General features: G+C 40.3%; 1 protein-coding gene across 10 annotated transcripts in view; it reads right to left on the bottom strand.

Annotated features, from left to right (window-relative positions):
- Positions 1–881: 881 nt before the first annotated feature.
- DOCK10 (dedicator of cytokinesis 10) overlaps positions 882–18,202 on the bottom strand; it is a 229,013-nt gene continuing 211,692 nt past the window's right edge. For 6 of the 10 annotated variants that reach the window (XM_036237139.1, XM_036237140.1, XM_036237137.1 and 3 more), the window contains exons 51-56: positions 11,488–11,634; positions 9,103–9,313; positions 7,693–7,883; positions 5,724–5,824; positions 5,411–5,549; positions 3,939–4,187 (exon numbers count right to left, since the gene is read on the bottom strand). In XM_036237139.1, coding sequence (XP_036093032.1) covers positions 3,987–4,187; positions 5,411–5,549; positions 5,724–5,824; positions 7,693–7,883; positions 9,103–9,313; positions 11,488–11,634 — 990 coding nt within the window. In that variant the 3' untranslated portion in view covers positions 3,939–3,986. Of the gene's footprint in view, positions 1,632–3,937; positions 4,188–5,410; positions 5,550–5,723; positions 5,825–7,692; positions 7,884–9,102; positions 9,314–11,487; positions 11,635–18,202 lie in introns of those variants that run through there. The other 4 variants (XM_036237144.1, XM_036237143.1, XM_036237145.1 and 1 more) reach the window with 2 other exon arrangements.

The following is an 18,202-nucleotide window of genomic DNA, read 5'->3' as shown; positions in this document are numbered from 1 at the left end:
AATGGACTTATGGAGCAGGAAGGTGAATTCGGCTAAATTCTCTGAATTCGAGGGTGGGCCTTGGGAGTAGAAAACGATATTCTCTAGCGTGCCTTCTGCGTCCAGAGGCAGCTCTGTTCAGTTGCATTGCTGCTGGCATTGGCTGGGTACGGGGGAAGGAGTAGCTGGGGGTAGAATGTGACAGTGGTTTCCAAGCCTGGTTGAACATCAGTCACAATTTTCAGAAAAATACAAATCACTCAGGATACGTTCATAAACAATAACAAATGACCCCTGAATTTCAAGCACCTTAACACAACAAAATGCAGGCCTCACTCAGGCTCTATGTCCAAAAATGTTAGCGAGGAGTGGTGTGTGTGTGTGTGTGTGTGTGTGTGTGTGTGTGTCTGTTCACCGATCACCTGGGGACTCCATCTCTGTCTGCTTCAAAGATGACTAGATGAGGGGAAGAAATTGAGCGGAACCACTTATTAGCTTTCAAGTATTCTCCTGAAAAGGACACATGTCACTTCTGCTCACATTTCAAGGCTAATGCAAGTTGCATGATCAAGTCCGACTTCAAAAGAGGCAGGAAAGTACAATCCTACCACAAGTTCGTAGACGGTAGAGATGGGATATTTGTGAATAGTTTTAATAATTACTGTAACCCTTGAGGTTCCGATTCACCGTATCTTCTCCAAATCAGTCGATGAATTTCCTAGGTTTGGAAACCTCAGGCCTGTCTAATGGATCTTTTTGGAGAAACTGCCCAGCCGAAGTTTGATTCCTTGCCCTGACTTCTTAATAAGGGATCATAAGTAGAGGGTATAGGATTGCATTCAGCACACGTACAGCCAACAAACAAACTACTTTGAGAAGCAGCTCTTCAAGAGGGAACCGAATGCAAAGTAACTGTTTTTCTTTATTCTTATTAACAACAAAATACTTCCATAATTTCACAGCCCATTGCTTTAAAGAGCACATATATTACAAATAAAGGAAATCCACAAACTTTAAAGATTAGTATTTATCAACACTTTTGTACACATACACAAATATTTTAATATAATGGTATCTGAAATGTTATTCATATAATTTTAGCACTGTCATAAGTATCAACTAAAAAGATTCTTTTCAATTTGGTAAAAACCATATATTTTACAATCTCCTATTTACATTTGAAATATGCTTAAATGTTACAAAAACACTCACTTTGACCTTTAAAATATGTGTACTAGGACTTGGTATTGAACATATTGTAACTGACAGCAAACAGGGTTTGCTTTTGAGCTGCACATTCATTGGAATTTCATGGCAAATATTCAGCTTGGCTTGTTCAACTCCGCTCAAAGGAAAACGAAAATCATTAAGAAATGTGCAAATCCAGAGACTGGCAAAATTCTCAAGCTAGCGAGGTAAAAAAAATATATATATTAACACCATAAAAATTAAATAAATTAATTCTGTCTTTCTCTTCCCCGAGATTGGCTACGAATCTGGAAAGTCCTCTGGGAGGAGTGTCTGTGCACCTTCCCTCAAATATCCACGCAAGGTGAGATGGACACAGTGGGCGGAGCTGTAGTCGCCTTGCTAGTTACTCGAGTGAAGGTTCGCTCCAGTCCGCGCTTTGCCGGGTCGTCCCTGCACGTAATCTTAAGACAGCACAGAATGCAACACAGCAAAAGAACACAGTAACAGAGAAGTTCATGTTAATATTTCTAAACATGAAATTAAAGCCCAGATAAGTCATTTTTTTTTTAATTCTTCATAGGGAATCTGCACATTTTGACAATGCACTTATCCAAGTAGATCAGAAGACTTTTTTTTTTTCAAGGCCACATCATAATCAGTTTGGCAAGATTTATGGTAGCATCACAATAATCTTCAACTCTCAGATATGAATTTATAAATGTTTGAGCAAATCTCATGAATGTATCTGAGTAAATTCGGAGTTTTATTTTCTTCTTCTAAGAGTTTATAATTTATATTGTCGACATCTGCCAAAAGAGATAAACATCTGAAACTTCATTTAAATGCTTGGATTATTGGAAATATGAGAAAAAATATGCCTTGATCTGATTTTACCTTTGAATGTAATGTTAATAGGCCTAACTAATACTTTCTTGTCAGATCTGTTCGAATAATGATTTGTAAATCAAATAACAATAACAAAACCCAAGGCACCTCTATGATGTATCTCTGTACAGAAAAGACTTAGTAAGTATTTACATTTCTAATAATAGAGATTTCCCCCACTAACTCCACAAGCATCATCATGCTTTAGTTCTCCTTCTACCCTACTTCCAAGATAGAATTGCTACTTCTGTCACTGAACACCCAGCATCTAAGTATCCTATACCACCAATTCATTCTCCTTATGGTCCATGCTGCAAGTTCTGCTTAAATAATTGGTCAAATAATATGTCTAAAGTGAAACTAAGAGCAATATGCCTTCACATCTCTCCTGTTTGGGACCAACCATAACGGAGTAGAACTGTTCCTTTCTCCATATTTTATATTTGATGCCATTACCACTGTCGACTTCGCTATGCTGTCATCCTTGTAAATGTTGAGACAAACTTCAAACGAACATCTTATATGCATGTTTCATCCAGATATTTATATGTATTATTTGGCTGCAGTCAAAGGCGGCTTTTCATTTTTGGCCATTTATAAAATCGTGCGGCATTCCGGCTACCTACGAAGGCGATTATTGCCTACCTGTCACTTTAACAATTCAAACTACTTCATCTCGGCACCTGCGTTTTGCTCTCTAGCATCCACTTTATCTTGTTCCATCTCTTTCCTTATACTGCAGATTCTTTCACCAAATACGTGGCTTCAGAATGCCCTTTGAGCTAAGACTTTCCTGGACACTCATGGAGTGAAATGCGTAATTAATTCTTTATCTGTTTTTGTATTTCTATGTCTATGTATCCATTCCAATTATGTTTCTATTTTTACAAGTTCAACAGTAGAATTTATCTCATCATCGTAATGATATATGTACCTGTTTCCAGAATATGTGCATGAATATATAGGTATGTGAAAATATTCATGAATTATAGATTGCAGTTCATTTATGGATTGCAGGATTATTCTAAGATATGACTACCCTTCCCTCTACCAGAGTTCAAATCCAAACTTTATGTTCAGATGCCTTTTCATTAAAAAAGTTGTGAAAAGCAGCACACAAAATTTTTTTTTGGTTATAAACAGGAAATGAAATAAATATCATTTTTTTGAATACTATGGACCTTACAGACCCCCATCCTTTGCTAGCTATTCCTGATTTCAGGAAATTGTTCATTTCAACCAACTCAAAGCACTTCTCAATGGTTGTCATGAAAAGAGCTTATTTTGCTGTAAACAACTAATGGTTTTGCTGTGGATGATTTATACTAATGATTGATAATTATCAATTAAATACTTCTTCCTCTACAAACTTCTTTACAGAGTTAGAAGTTAATATTTTATTCTCATTTTAATCTAAGGTGGAAAGGTGAAATGACCATATAGTAGAGTAAGTTATTTTTAAGGGATGCTTTTTTTTTTATGACATCATGTATTTTGTGGTCATTGTCTCATAAATAAAGACCTGTGGACACATCCCCATAGAAGCTCAGGACCAGAAGAAAATTTATTTTCCCCATAAACAGATTTATTCTTTCACTGGATAATAAAACCTGTTCAATCCATCAGTTTCTTTTCTTTGCATCAGTTTGCAGGAAGCATGGAGTTAAATTTTGCTTCTCTTAACAGAGGTTTTCTGGAAGTTATTTTTCTCTCCCTTTAATCACCTGGTTCTTGCTTTTGTCTTTTCATTTTAGCACTTTGGAATATAGTAGATCTTTGGTTTGGATACAAATGAACTCAAACATATTTTCAAAGTTGGGAGAGTAGGAATTTTCTTTTTAAAAGTGCAAGTTAACTTTAATCGTTATGCTTTTTTTTTTTTTAAATATATCGACCTACTCTGGAATGGAAAAAAAAAAAAGTTGTTCTAATTAAATAAAGACAAAGAGCACGCTAGCCACTATGGAGGTGTCCAGGGAAAACAAACAGCTAGGAAGAGATAGGTAGACCAGAAGACCACAAAGGACAGAGCATGTATAAGGAAAGAAAAACGTACCACTTTTGCTTACAGTACTGAGGGAAATACTAGATACAGAGGAACAGAAGCTGTATAAACACGGACTGCAACAGAGCTGCCAGGGAAAAAAGAGAAAAGCATTTTTGCCTAAAGTTTCAAGTTCAGACACAATTTACAGCTGGAAACAAACATGTCTTTACCTCCTTCCTTAACTTTCAGATCCACCGTTCGTTCTTTTTGTGTCACTTTCAGATTTATGACTTCCTCAAGCTATCAATGTATGTCCCTTGAGTATTTAATTTTCATCGGTTTCTTAATAATCCCAAACCAATACTCCCTCCACTAGGTGTACTACCCAGGCAGATTAATTCTCTCTAACATAAGTCAATTAACCATTTCTTTTTCTACCTTCTATGGATGGTTTAAAATGTGCGTGGCAGGAGATGGAAAAGAAGGACAAAGACACAGACATGGGAAATGGAATTAAAATAAAAGATTCATATGACACATTTCGTGTTTTGTGAATAGTGTTGATATGGGCTATTTCAGGAAAGAAAGGGGAACTAATATTTAATGAGTGGCTACCGTGCATGAGGAGATTAGGTCAAGTCCTCCTTGTCAATTTTTCTTTAGAGAACACATCTAACTCCTGTAGGGGACCGTGGGTGCTGAGATGTCAAGGAGATTGTGAGGGCTGATGGATGCTGGGAAGCCAAACTAACAGCACTTGGCTTTTGACCACTCGATTCTCAGTAATTCAAAAAGCATTGTGATTACCGAATGTTCATATTTTGTGCACAGCCTTGTAGAACATGCTGGATACATGCTAGAAATCATGGGCGACTTGCTTGTGGCATGGGGGGTTGAGTTTTATCACAACTGTGCACATCTGTGGGAGGCCCAGCCTCTGTAGAGGCGTTCTTGACCCTATTCTGACACCTCTACTGTCAGAAGTGTGGTTTGGGAGGTCCTGAGTGAGGCTGACTGGAGTGGTAGCAAACTCTAGTGGGAATTCTACCCAATGTTCCTTGGTGTCTAATAGGGCTCATGTGATCTAGAAAACGAATAGCTCGTACGGTTTGGATAAACATCTCTGAAAACTGTGGAAAGCATCTGGGTTCTCATCTTCCTTTTCTCCAGCACTTGCTCCAACCTGAGCTCGAGGCAGGAGGTGCTGTGCACGGGGGGAGAGAAGAACTCAGCACCATGGCATTTATGTAAGGTACAGGGATTTCAGCAGCCAGGAAAGATGCTCTCTTTCTGGTCCTTCTGGTACTGGGGATACAATGGGCACATTCTATGAGTGGACAGCTCGGGCCACCCCAAGGAAAGCCTCACCTGCTCATTCATAATTGCGGAGAGTTCACTGAGCATGTCCTTATAATGGGACCTCAGTTCTTCCTGGTACTCCAGCTGGTCCTCCTTGATGAGGCGCTCATTCACGTCCAGAGCCTGCCCACATGCGTCTGCAAATTGCCTTCGGTGACAGCAATAAGCAAATTAACAAGCAGCCACAGAAAGCGGCCACTCAGTCAGGCTGCCGACGTACCGTCTCACCCAGAAAGGGGCTGGCCAGGCAGTTTCCCGGGGAATTCGCGACTCCCTTTCTCAAAAAGCCCGAGGAAGAACGTTCCCACAAAGAGACGCTTACCTGAAAATTTCCTTCAAAAGCTTTACTTGGTTGTCAGGGTATTTCTTTGCATTGGTTTCTTCAAGAAAAGCTCGCGCGTAGGCCATTGGTCCAGCATTTACCTGTCGGGAGAAGAGACTTGGCTGAGGATGGTCCCATTGCCTCCATGAGCAGCTGAAAGGAGCGGCCACTTGGGCAGCAGTCGTGTGGCATCCTAATTCTCTCACATCGCCCTGTAGTCTACTCATTTGTTATCTGTCCTCCATGTAGTCCACGAGCCACCACAGGATGCCCCTGAGCTCAGTGCTGCCATCCTTCCCGAACTGCAGGTCCTTGCCCACAATTTCACATTCCTGCCATAGCCAAATACTGCTGGAACTATCAGTTTTTAAAATATCTTTGAAAACTAATCTCCCTTTCATTTACTTAAATAAGTTTAATTGAACGTCTGTGAAATGGAATGTTTGATGTGCTAATTTTTTTTTATTAACATTAGAATAAACACATAACTATAATAAAAGACATGTCACAGTGGTAATGACATGCGCCCACCCCAGGGTTACAGTTCTCCTGTATCCACTTGACGGTCCAGCTTAGGTTCTGGGACAAGGAGGCATTTATCAGATTTGCTGAATGAATGCACAATGCCAGGTCTTGTTCATGCTCCCGCACGTGACTATGCTCATGCCAGTAAAGGAGTCGGTATTCCTTAGTGCTCATAATCTTTTAATGTGACCGTGGTGCTTGGGAGCAGTAAGACGACAGGAGGAAGCTAGTCGTGTATCTGAGCCACCTTCAGATGTCTGTGATTACCAGGTGGGGCCGGGGCGGTAGAACAAGTAAACTACCCATGTTTTCATTTGCTTCTCCAGATCAAGCTCCACTTTCCTCTGCTTAGCTATGTGCTGTCCCATTTGGAGTATAAAAATGGTTCTCTTGCCTTCCGACTTTTAGAATTTTATTATTATTATTGAGTCAGCCATGGGGTCCACAGACAGGAGAGACGAGATCTAGGTCTGTCTCAGGACCAGCACTTCTGATTTTCCCTTTCGTCTTAAGCTCTAACATAGCGCTGCGTGACACTGTCATTGGCCTGCCTTTATTTTAAATTTTAACATTTTTTTCGTTACAGATTTTCGGTATTACTTTTGATTTTTAAAAATACTGCATTACCATATTATTTTATCTCGATTACTGAGTTTTTTGGATGCCCCCTTAAATTTTGTGCCCAAGGTGAGTGCCTCACTCGCCTCATGCTAGTCTCAGCTCCGACAGGGTGCTCAGCTCCATGGCTTCCTCCCTGCAGTCCGCTAGCCAAGGCCACATTTGTCTGTCTGTCTGTCTGTCTTCGGCTGGCTCTCCCAGCTCTCTCTCTGCTCCTAATGATCCTTCTTTCCCCCAAGTCTTCAGGCAGAGGAAGGGTAATGGCCCGTCAGTCTTGATGGCCACATGGGCTCACCTCTGTTGGTTTTCCTAAACACTGCTTATACTTTTGCAAATAGTTTATTTTTTATTTTTGTATTTTCTTTAATTGCCTACTATGAGAAGCCTATCCGTTTCCTATCAGGACCTCGACAGATAAATATTGGTGTACATTTTATAAACTAATAAACATTTTTCAAGAAAACTTGTTTTGGAACAATTGTGTAAGGCTCTTAGTGACAGATCTTTACAAGCAAGCCATGTTTATTCATTATAGTTAATTGTTAGAATTTAGAATACAAGACATAGTTTATCCAGACAAGATGGGAAAGGATGGTTGAGGAAGAAGAAATTTTATTTCAGCTAAACTTGAGAAAGGCTTATCTCCAGGTGTTTGGCACCCTCTACGTGCATTTACAATGAAACTAAATCTTAAAGACGCAGATAAAGGTGTTAGATGCTATCGCAAATGGAAAGAATATCTCATACCATTTGCAAAAAAAATTTCAAGGGCACGTTATACTAGATTCCACCGGCCACGCGCGTCTCGGCTCTGGGCCGCGTTTACCTTCACGCTGACACTTCCTTGGAGTTTGAGCTGCAGTCTGATCATGTCCACTTCCTCCATCGTGCAGAGCTGATTAAGCTCAGAAACTTTCTTGGACATCTCATCAATCGCCACTTCAATAGGATTCAGTTCTGTGCTCGACTGGCTTATGACCTGTATCCTCTTCTTCACGTAGGGGAACAGGTGACTTGCTGCACAAGAACAGTACCAGAAAATCGAAAGGGTGAGAGGGCGAGAGAAAGCTCAGGAGTCCCCCGGAAGGGGAAATACAACCCTGCATTTCCTCCTTGCACACACGGCACCTTCCACCCTGCGTATCTTTGTGACTGTGAGTGCTGTTTCTGTCCCGTGTGCCACGTACTCTCACACCTCTTAACTTTTGCCCCCGCTGCTTTTGCCTGGCGTGCTCCTCCACGTGTCACGAGCCACGTCCTCATTCTCAGGGCCTTTGTTTGGACTCTCTGAACACTGAGAAGGTTAGCGCTTCCATCACGACTTGTAATTCAAATAAAATCTACACTAAACCACAGTAAAGAATGCATAAACATATGCTGAATAGCATATATTATAATCGCATTGTTCGAGCTCTTTAAAAATTTTATTTATTTATTTTGACCAAATCTTTAGAAAGTTTACTGAAGGTGAATGTTTTTCCTAGTTTGGATGTCCCTGCCATTTCTCTATCTATTGCATAATCCAGGAACCTTCACCCCTTACACAGCTTCGACCTCATTCGTCCAGATGTCTCCATCATCTTTCCCCCTGTCTCTGCCTTAGAAGTCCCTCTCCTGTGTCTCCACTTCACTCCTCCTACTGTGCTCACCTGAAATTCTTGCTTTACTTGACTGTTTTTTCTAATAGGCTATGAGAACCTCGAGGCCAGAATCGGGTTTTATTTATTTGAATCGCCAGGACAGCGCTTGGCACCTAGTTAACATCCATTGCGTGCTAAATAAACAGAAGGGCAACTAACTCGCAGGATGGATCTAGATAGTACTAGAGAGAAAGCCGGAGATCTGTGTTTGTTTTCCAGACGAGGAACCGGAATGAATTTGAGAGTGCTTTTTAGGATCGATTCTGAGAGATGCTAAAGCTGATGTTAAAGGAGGGTCGATGAAGAGAGGAGAGGTGAGCTGAGAGTGCCTTTCCCAGGACAGACACTGTGACCCCTGCGACTGCAGGATTTAATGGGAAGAGTGACTCCACTGACAACGTGTCTTCCGGTTGACTTCTCAAGGGTCTTCTTCTTACAGAGGATAAAGAAGGGGAAGTGTGCCCTTCCTGGCAAGCATTTCCAAGTTAGTACATTTTAGGAACTGGTCTGCGAGGTTGAAATGTCTTGATTTTCACTAATCGAGCCCCAAAGAGAGACCTGCACGAGAACCAGAGCTTGCGCCCCGCGGCACCTACTGGTCAGCACCGTGCGCCGCTTGCACTGCTCCTCCACGCCTCCGTGCTTCTTGCCCGACAGCGTGAAGGGCGTCTCAAAGACGAAGCGCTTGATGTTGTGGTGCATTTCGAAATCCGTCTTCCGGTCCTCTATTTCCTTTTCCTCAAAGAATGGCGTGACGTAGGTCACCTGGATGTAGGCGTATTTGGGGTCCAAGTCCTTCGGGTTTACCTGCGTGAACACATTATGATGAAAGAGATAGGTGAGCCCTGAGGGGCTCCTGAAAGGTAGGCAGCAGCTCCCCACTTTCCCACCTGGCCTCCTGAGGGGGCTGTCCCCCCCCACCACCCGCAGACAATGGGCAATCATGTCATTTGGAGCTGGGCGGACCCACAGAAAGGGTAACTGGACTGTGGTCAAGGAGCCAGATGGAGGTAGAGGAGGGATTGAAGCCAGCTACCTAAGTAGCTGAGGCACATTATTTAATCCTTTATTTTTTTTCCCCTCTGTAATGAATATCCACATTTTTGTCTGAAATACGAGCTTCTTGAGAATGGAATTATATCTCTTTGTTCCTCTACTTTTCAGCCAGGAACCGAGCCTGAGGCCATCCACTCCAGGCTTCTAATATGGAAGGAAGTTCCTGGTCCGGTTAGCAGATTAACTCATTAGCTTATCATGTGATTGCAAATGTTTTTATTTTCAATTTCTCTAATTCCTTTTATTATCTGAAATAAATTAATGTACATAATTTATTTACTAACTTTGCTTTGGTGAACAGGCTTGACAAAGAACGAGAAAGATGGCATGGAGGCCTCGACAATAACAAAACAACGCCAGAGAATTGCTCTTGTTTTCCTTCAAGTTCGGAAGACATGATTCTCAGCCTCTTTTCTAATCATTCCTTGAAAATATTTCAAACGTATTCCAATTTTTTTCCATCCGTTTACTCATCCACTGCTTAATCAATTCCAGACATTTGCGGAAGCTCATGAACTTATTTGTAATACCACTAATAATTCGCATTGTAAGATGAGGATAATTGCAACCATTTTAACAGATAAAAAATGGAGGATCAGAGTGGGCACCCAGTTTCTCCAAGATGAGTCACCAGCTGATGAGCGGTGGCAGGGTGTGGTGAAGACTTTCACCATTCTGACACCAAACTGGGCATTTTTCTCATTCTACTTGGAACTGTATACTTTCTACTCAGGAATGTCGCCGTGACAACAGTTGTAGCTCTGGCCTTGTTTATGGGCAAGGCGATTGCACCTTTCAGTCTTAGGAGGGGAATGATGAACACATTTGTAACAACTCCTACCCAGACGGTGATCTCATGGGACAGACTCCTCCAAATACCAGCTTCTTTAAAAGAAGACAGGGCAGAAAAGACCTCTTCTGTGGCCCAGTAGAGGCCTACACGGTTGAGTGCAAACCAGTTTCTCCAGCCCCATCTTCTGCCACAGTCCTCTATCCAACCTGTGTTTCGAAGACCTGCCATTCTCTAAACACCCCCTCCCCCCCTTCCAACCCTCCCTGTCATTCCATGTGCTGGGCCACTCAGAATGCCCTTTGCTTCCGACAAATACCTTCTCGCCCTGCAATTTCCAGCTCAGACATCACCTTCTCTGTGAAGCACTGCCCAACCAAGAATGAGCTGGTCGGAGCCGCTGCCCTGAGTTTTCCCTGTATGACTTGCACCATATCTCCCGTGATACTTCATTGTGCTCTAATTAGCTGTTCACACACAACCTTCTCTCTTTAGCCCCAAGTGAGCTGTGAGCTCTGGATGGAAGAGAATCTTTGAGCCCTAGCTCCTAGCTCTGGGCCTGACATGCAGTAGTCGCTGAACAGAGGCTGGCTAAAGGAATGAGCGTGTATTAGAGGATTCTGGGTAATCTAATCAGAGGTTGTAAGTCCTTTCTTTCTGGAGTATGAGAAGGTTAGTTAGATGTTCATAAGTTAATACAATGTTACCAGCAACTCTGCTACTAACACAGGGGGTAGATTTCAAAACTGGTAGACCCAAGAAGACCTCCATGACAGAATAAATACTTTTTGTTTTTCCTCCAAGTCCACCATTGGGCCCAATCACTTTAACTCTTTGTTATACAAGTGCATATTTGCAAATTACCTATGGGAAAAAGGCAGAATTTAGCGAGTTGTTTCAGTAATTACCTCAGGGTTACTCAAATAAACAGGTATAATAATGTTTTTGACAAAAAAAAAATCACCAATCAATCAACCAATAAACAAACAGGCAAAATAACCCAAATAGTTTAGGCAGTTTACTTTTCATAGTCAAGTAACAACTAAAAAATAAAAATCTTTAATAAATGTAGTTAACTTTTTTTTTTAATTAAAATTAATGCTTCACTTTTATGTAAATGCTGATTTTCCTCTACCTTGTTGGAATCCTGGATTATCTTCACATTGTCTGCTCCGAATTTATCTGCATAGAGCTTGAGGAGTCTTTGGGAAATCTCAGAGAGACCTGTCAGCTTAGGCTCTTTATAAATATACTCTTTACCTTCTTCTTCTTCAAAAAAACCCTATGGACGATACATAAAGAACCACCAATGTTATTAGAAAACTCCAATTGCATATCACCAAGCAAAACAAAATCCAGGTTTTGGTTGTCATCCAAGCCATTGATTAGTACCTCATAAAATCTAAATCAGAGAAAAATTAAGTGAAGAAAACAAAATATCATGTTAGAATCAGTTACTTATGGAAACACTCCCTAGCCAGGCCAAAGAACGTCATGAGATATCTCATACGTATCTCCTCTATTTGCAGAAATCAATAGTAATACTTGCTTGCATATATTTTGGGGGAAGAATGCCCTCATGTGGCAGCCTGGGGTAGAACATGGGGTCTGGAGAATTTTCGGCATTTTTCAAAGAGCTGTATCATTTTTAACAAGGTCTCGTAAAAGGCTTTGAAGCTAGCGTAGGAAATACTATAGGACATGTGAAGGGATCTAAATGAGTTGATATGCAGCCTACATTATCTTAGATGAAAACCCACAACACCTGTATGGTTATCACAGAAATTACACAGGGTATGCTCCCGAGTACTGTTATTTTTTAAATAACTTTACATTATTATTGTCAAGGGCCTGATGCAGATTTGCTAAATGCAAATTCATTATTTAATTTACTAGTAGATCTTTTACGTCCTTGCGAAGCTAGACCTTACAGAATTGAAAACCGTAAAGTAACCATGCCATCACTCTCATGCCACAGGAGCAAGTCGATTTTAGCTTCTATTAATTCATTTGTCTAGTTTGAAAGAGGGGAAGAAAAGAGTCCATTACCTGTGGATAACTAAGTCTTTATCATTCCTTCTCTTTGAAGAGACACAGAGCATTTTTCCTGTGGGACACATGTAGCCTCAAAGTACTAGGTTATCTGGAGTAAAGAACTTAAGGGCATCTGCTTTCTTCTGACTACAGAATTTACCTCAAGGAAAATGCTTTGGAGGGCCAGGTAAAGATACTGGAGATCACAAAGAATCTTAGCGATCTTTACTTTTCTAAAAAAAATATTATCTTTGACTATTTAAAAAATATTTACTGTATGTAAAAACCATGGATCAAATGTCACCATGCTGAATTTTCGTGGCTAATGTGAAGTGACCTAAGAATAATGATGAAATTCACATCTGCATCTTTACATCTGCATCTTTACGCCTGGGAAGCACTTTCACCCTGGTACCATCATGAACAGTGTACTTTGTATCATAAGTGGGCTGTAACTGCACATTTGCAGAAGCCAAGGAACAAGGCACTTTGGCCAGCACAGTTCTTGTCAAGCAGGTAATTAATTGCCTGTTTTCTTGGGTATCTCCCAAAATGACTTCGATTTTTTTTTCAAGTCAAGAAAGTGTCTTGTTTAACATTGTACGTCTAGTGTTTAGCACAGTGCCTGGTCTGTAGGGGGACGTCACTCTACATCTATTAAATAAATAAACAGATGGATGAAATAGTTCCAGTGGGCGTACATCTTCAAAAGATATATTTGCACCAGGTATAACTGGAAGTGATTCCACTGTGATTAATAACACCGCTTTTACTAATGATTTCTTTGAGAAATGTTCAAGACTAAACACAGCTGATTATGAATACCTTGACCCTAACCTGTTAAACAAACAAACAAAAAAATAAAGAAAGAAAGAAAAAAAAAGAAAGTGACATATGACGTTGAAAGCTCGCAAAGCAGCTCTGTGTTGTTCTTGTAGACTATGTCGGGGTGGTGGGGGCCTGGCCTCATTCCCTCGTGACTTCCAATCTGCTCTCTTTTTTCTGTTGCTGTCTTTGTGGAGTTCTGTCTTATTCAAGGTCAGAAGTTAGTAGCTAAAATTGACAGACACATCAGAGAAATAAGACTTCAGAGACCGTCAACCAGAATCCCCCCAGCCACCCTGGGGCAATAGCTAAAACAATATTTATAACTTCCATCTCAGTGAGAAAAATGTCTCCAAGTCCCAGGAAAAGATTTTCCCATCATGGTGTTAAAACAAGCACAAAGAGACATTTTCCCTGCGAAGTTTTTTCCCTAATACCTTTCCGAATCCAGAGTTAGCAGAAAAGAAGTGTGGGAAGCAAGATTTTATTGTCATTACTCTGACCTTTGGGCATGACCTGTGACTTTCATCCATACTCTTTGGTCTGGAGGATAGGAAATAGTATAGACTCAGAAATTTATTGGGAGGCCCCAAAGACAGTGCCTGGCACACAATGGGCCTTTGGTGAGTGTTAGCTATGATGTTGAGGATGCGGACGATGGCAATGATAAAGAAGAAAATTCTGTGTCAGTAAAGCAAGTTGAGTTCTGGCTCAGATGCAGGGAAATAGCTTAACTGAGTTTCGAGGGCTTAAAAAGACATATCTTCATTTTCTCTTGCACAGAAACTATACTTCCCTTTTTATAAAAGTCTACTAATGCTCATTTTGACATTTTGGTAAGTAATTGATTAGAAGAAAATAGATTCAAGACTATCTATCTATCTGTCTGTCTGTCTGTCTGTCTACCATCTCTCTGGCTATCTATATCTATCTGTCTGTCTGTCTGTCTGTCTGTCTGTCTCTCTCTCTCTCATCTATCTATCATCTATCTATCTATTACCTGTCTTATCTATCTATCTATCTATCTATCTATCTATCTACCTACCTACCTACCTATCTACCTACTTACCTACCTACCATATATCTATCATCTAATGAGTGTGGAGACTTAACCTACTGAGAATATTTTATAAAACCAGTATAAAGGAGCTGTAGTAGAATAAAGTATTTAGTTTGCTGTCTGCCAGGGACTGTGAAAGAGCTGTTGGAGCCAGAAAAATGGCAGCTCTGAAAATGTTTGAAATGCAAATTCACCTTTTATCCAAGGAAACCGTCAAAGCTAAGCCCACCGAGCCACAGGACACTATCTTAAAGAAGATTTCAATTTCAGCTCTGTCTATGAAATAAATGGTTTATAAATAGGGACACAAGGTGATGAAAACCCAGGGGCAGTTTCTCTTTTGTTTTATTGCCAAGGTGATGAGCAGACTGTGTTTCAAGGCAACAGGAAATGTGACCTCTGCATTTCCCTTGTTAGTTTGGTTTTTTAAAATGCCATTTTACAATGCAATAAACACCCTGATCTGTTGTGGTTAGGAAAGAGCACATATTCTAGCGAAATGCGGACTTCGAGATAGTAGAGTTAACATGCATGGATTATGAAACTTCAGTGGATTCTGATAAAAATGACTTTACTAAACTGACAACTAAAGTCATTGACCCCTCCTTAGATGTTTTTGCAGGCACTTCAGAATCTTGCAGTGCCCCTAGATCATTACTGGGAAGTCAAATACAAATGTTCCTGATTTTATATTCAATTGATTCAGAGGTCACAAATGAAGGAATGTATTGAAAGCAAAATCTAGTATATCAAAGATGGGTCAGAAACGTTAATAATAGGCTAAATGCTAAGAGAAGAAAGGCTATAAGAATGCAGAGAAATGGTTCCATATAAATATGAATTCAATCACACACGTGTGTGTGTGTGTGTGTGTGTGTGTGTGTGTGTGTGTGTAGTGGCTTTACAAATATACATTCACTTTTCTTCCTTTCCCCAATCTGCTTTCTATTAAGATTCTGAAATGCATCTACACCCATGTAGACATGAGTGAGAATCAACCTACATCTTTTGGTGAATAAAATAAAATTCTCCCAGGCCTTTCATTTAATTCATTCCAGGGGCATCTGCTGTTTTTAGTTATGCTATGCACATGTCCTTGCTTGCATTCACGCTTAATATCAGAGCCTAAAGGCTTCATCGATTATAGTTGATGTTTGATCACTACTGCTGTTTCGTTACTCTGGAAATGAATACTTCATGGGCACTTTGGGGATGCTTTATATAGGCTGTTCTGTGTAAAATTTCCATAGGCAATGATGATGCCAGGGGCTGAATTAGAAAATTCATGCTATGCAAGACTTGCGTTTTTAAAGTTCCAACTTGTTTTCTAGTGTGTGGCTCATCGAAGGCATAATATTAACTACCCTCCTCAAGACTATAAAATAAAAGCACCATCTACCTGGGACCCTAAAAGATTAATCCAAAGGCCTTTGTGGGGGATGGAGAGCCTATTGCATATGATATGGAACCATTTCTCTGCATTCTTAAACTCTTTGTAATACAATTACAAGATTCTGGATACATGTCAATCTGGATACTAAAAGGTGAATTTTACAGGAACATAAAGAATAATCATTAAAAAATATTTTTGATTATAGAGATTATGCTAATAATTTAGTCAAGACTTTATCTTAGATCTTTGGAGCTTTCATTTCTGCAACACCCGGTGAAATGTCCAAATCTATTTGATTTTTCTTTATCATCAAGTGTGAAGTGAGATGCAGTCTGCCCCTGCTCAACATAAAAGCTCCCACTTTCCATTTGGTGGCTTGGGACAGGAATTTGAACAATAACGACCAAGATTCTAAATTGCTGCTTATCGGGACGACCTTCATTGGTTCTCCTTATTGAAAGGCGGCTAGGATTGGAGCTTTAGTCCACACTCCCATCTGCAGATTTAACAGAACACTTTGCCTTTTAAGCTCAGGTTGAAATTTTTAATAAAAGACAATTGAGAATACTGGCAGCGTTAAAAACAACCAGCTCTCTATTGAGGAATCTGTGAAAAGAACAAAGTTAAGTCATTTGAAAGTTGCTCTCCCCAACCTTCCCCATCACCCCCTCAGTCTATTTAGTATAGGGGTGTTCAAGTATTCATTTAGTAGGTGAGTTAAGGATCCACAACCCCAAATTTATAAGTGAAGGTAGGAAATATGGTATGGATGTGGGAAGGGACTTAAAGAATTACAAAAAAGTATGTACTGCATAGACAAGCAGAATTGAATACGGACAATGTGTGGATATTGAAAGAATTTCTCTTTTCGGTTTAATCAACAATAATTATGTTGAATTGCATGAAGTTGCCATTTCTTTTGCAGTTAAAAAATAGCTTAATATGGCCAATTTCATAACACTAAGAAAATTGTGTCACAGAGCTCTAGGTACTGGCACATTATTTTTGTCTTTGCTTGTCCTCTAAATTTCTGACATTGCTTCTTTCTGCATCTCAGAGGACTTGACCAATTGAGTAAAGGTTTAGTTCGCTGTCCACCTTTTGTAGTTGGCATTAGCGTCATCACCTCTGAGACTACTCAGAGCCACCACAACAGAGAGCCCTGCTCCCCCACGATACTCATCTAGAAGGTCTCCATTAATGGCCACCACCCCACCTTTTGAAATCCTTACCACTGTGCTTTTCTCAATCAGCTGCAAATCTCAGTGGCCTGAAGTTTCCAATACTGAGTCTCCTATAAATACATTTCAAATATGTGGTGCCCATATTTATCTCTCTATGTGTGTGTGTATAGGTTTTCAGACTACACCTAGTGTTGTGTCGAAATATGCTATATATGAAAAATAAAGGTTACATTTTTTGTAATTCAGATAACCGGAGTAAACACGATTTAGTTCAAGAAATGCAGGATGAATGGAAGCAGGATTATCTCACCTTTGTACCGAATGTTGATTTGCACAAAAATGTTAAAATTCAGTAAAACCATACACAAGGAAGTGTAAGGATTATTAGAGCATGCAAATGAGAGAGAGAGAGAGAGAGAGAGAGAGAGAGAGAGAGAGAGAGAGAGAGAGAACTTACCACAGCCTGGAAGGACCAAGACCAAAAGAAGAGAAGAGCAAACATCTGCATTAAAATCTAGTTGGAAAGTAGCCTGATTAGTTTTCACCTGCTCTACGGCCAGTATCCTAGATATTGGTTGGAGAAACCACCAGGAGGCAGTCTGGTTTTCATGAGTATTAATGGCAGTTGATTACTTTTTCCATTGGAACAATTGCTTGAAGGGTGGAGACTCAAATCTAGGTTGGCCAAATGTCACTGCTGTGCTGCCATTCCCTGGAAGCCCTGTCTTTCCCTTGCACCCCCTAACTCCACTTCCTCTTCCTGATCAGGTTTTCTGCCTTTTTTCTTGCTCATGGTTCAACAAGGTCAAAAATTATTTATTTATTTTTGTTTCTTGTTGTTTCTTGTTGACTTTCAAGATATTATTTCGCTTTCTTTCTCCTCCTCTCCTGCACATTTCTCTCTCCTCAACATACACTGAGTTCAGAGAGTTTAGATTCTTTTCCAGGGACCCCCCAAATCTGTAGACTGTCCCCCCACATCCCCGTTCCCCACACCACTAATTTTCTTTGTCTCCACAATCCTGGTGCTGCTGCGCCCTGGGGAAAATCTGGGTTGAATTAATCTGTTTAGGTGAGGGCTACTCAATATCCTTTCCAGGTAGAGAGCAACTATGTTTTTAAATTCCGAAGTTCATTTTTAAACCGCCTTTGGTGATTAGAAGAAAACAGATGTTTTTCAAAACGACTTCAATGGGAAATCATCTAGAATGACCGTACTTTATTTGACTCCTTCAGATGGTGTCTTAAAAGAATCTGAAGAGAACAAGAAGCTATGTGCAGCAGTGCCTTATATGAAGAAATGGGGGAAAAAAAGAAAATGAGAGGGCTGAGTTATTCCAACCGTGAACATATG

This window comes from Rousettus aegyptiacus, unplaced genomic scaffold, assembly GCF_014176215.1.
Source record: "Rousettus aegyptiacus isolate mRouAeg1 unplaced genomic scaffold, mRouAeg1.p scaffold_m13_p_2, whole genome shotgun sequence".
Taxonomy (NCBI): Eukaryota; Metazoa; Chordata; class Mammalia; order Chiroptera; family Pteropodidae; genus Rousettus; species Rousettus aegyptiacus.
Note: the sequence above shows the minus strand (reverse complement) of the source record. Positions and strands in the feature narration are given on the sequence as shown.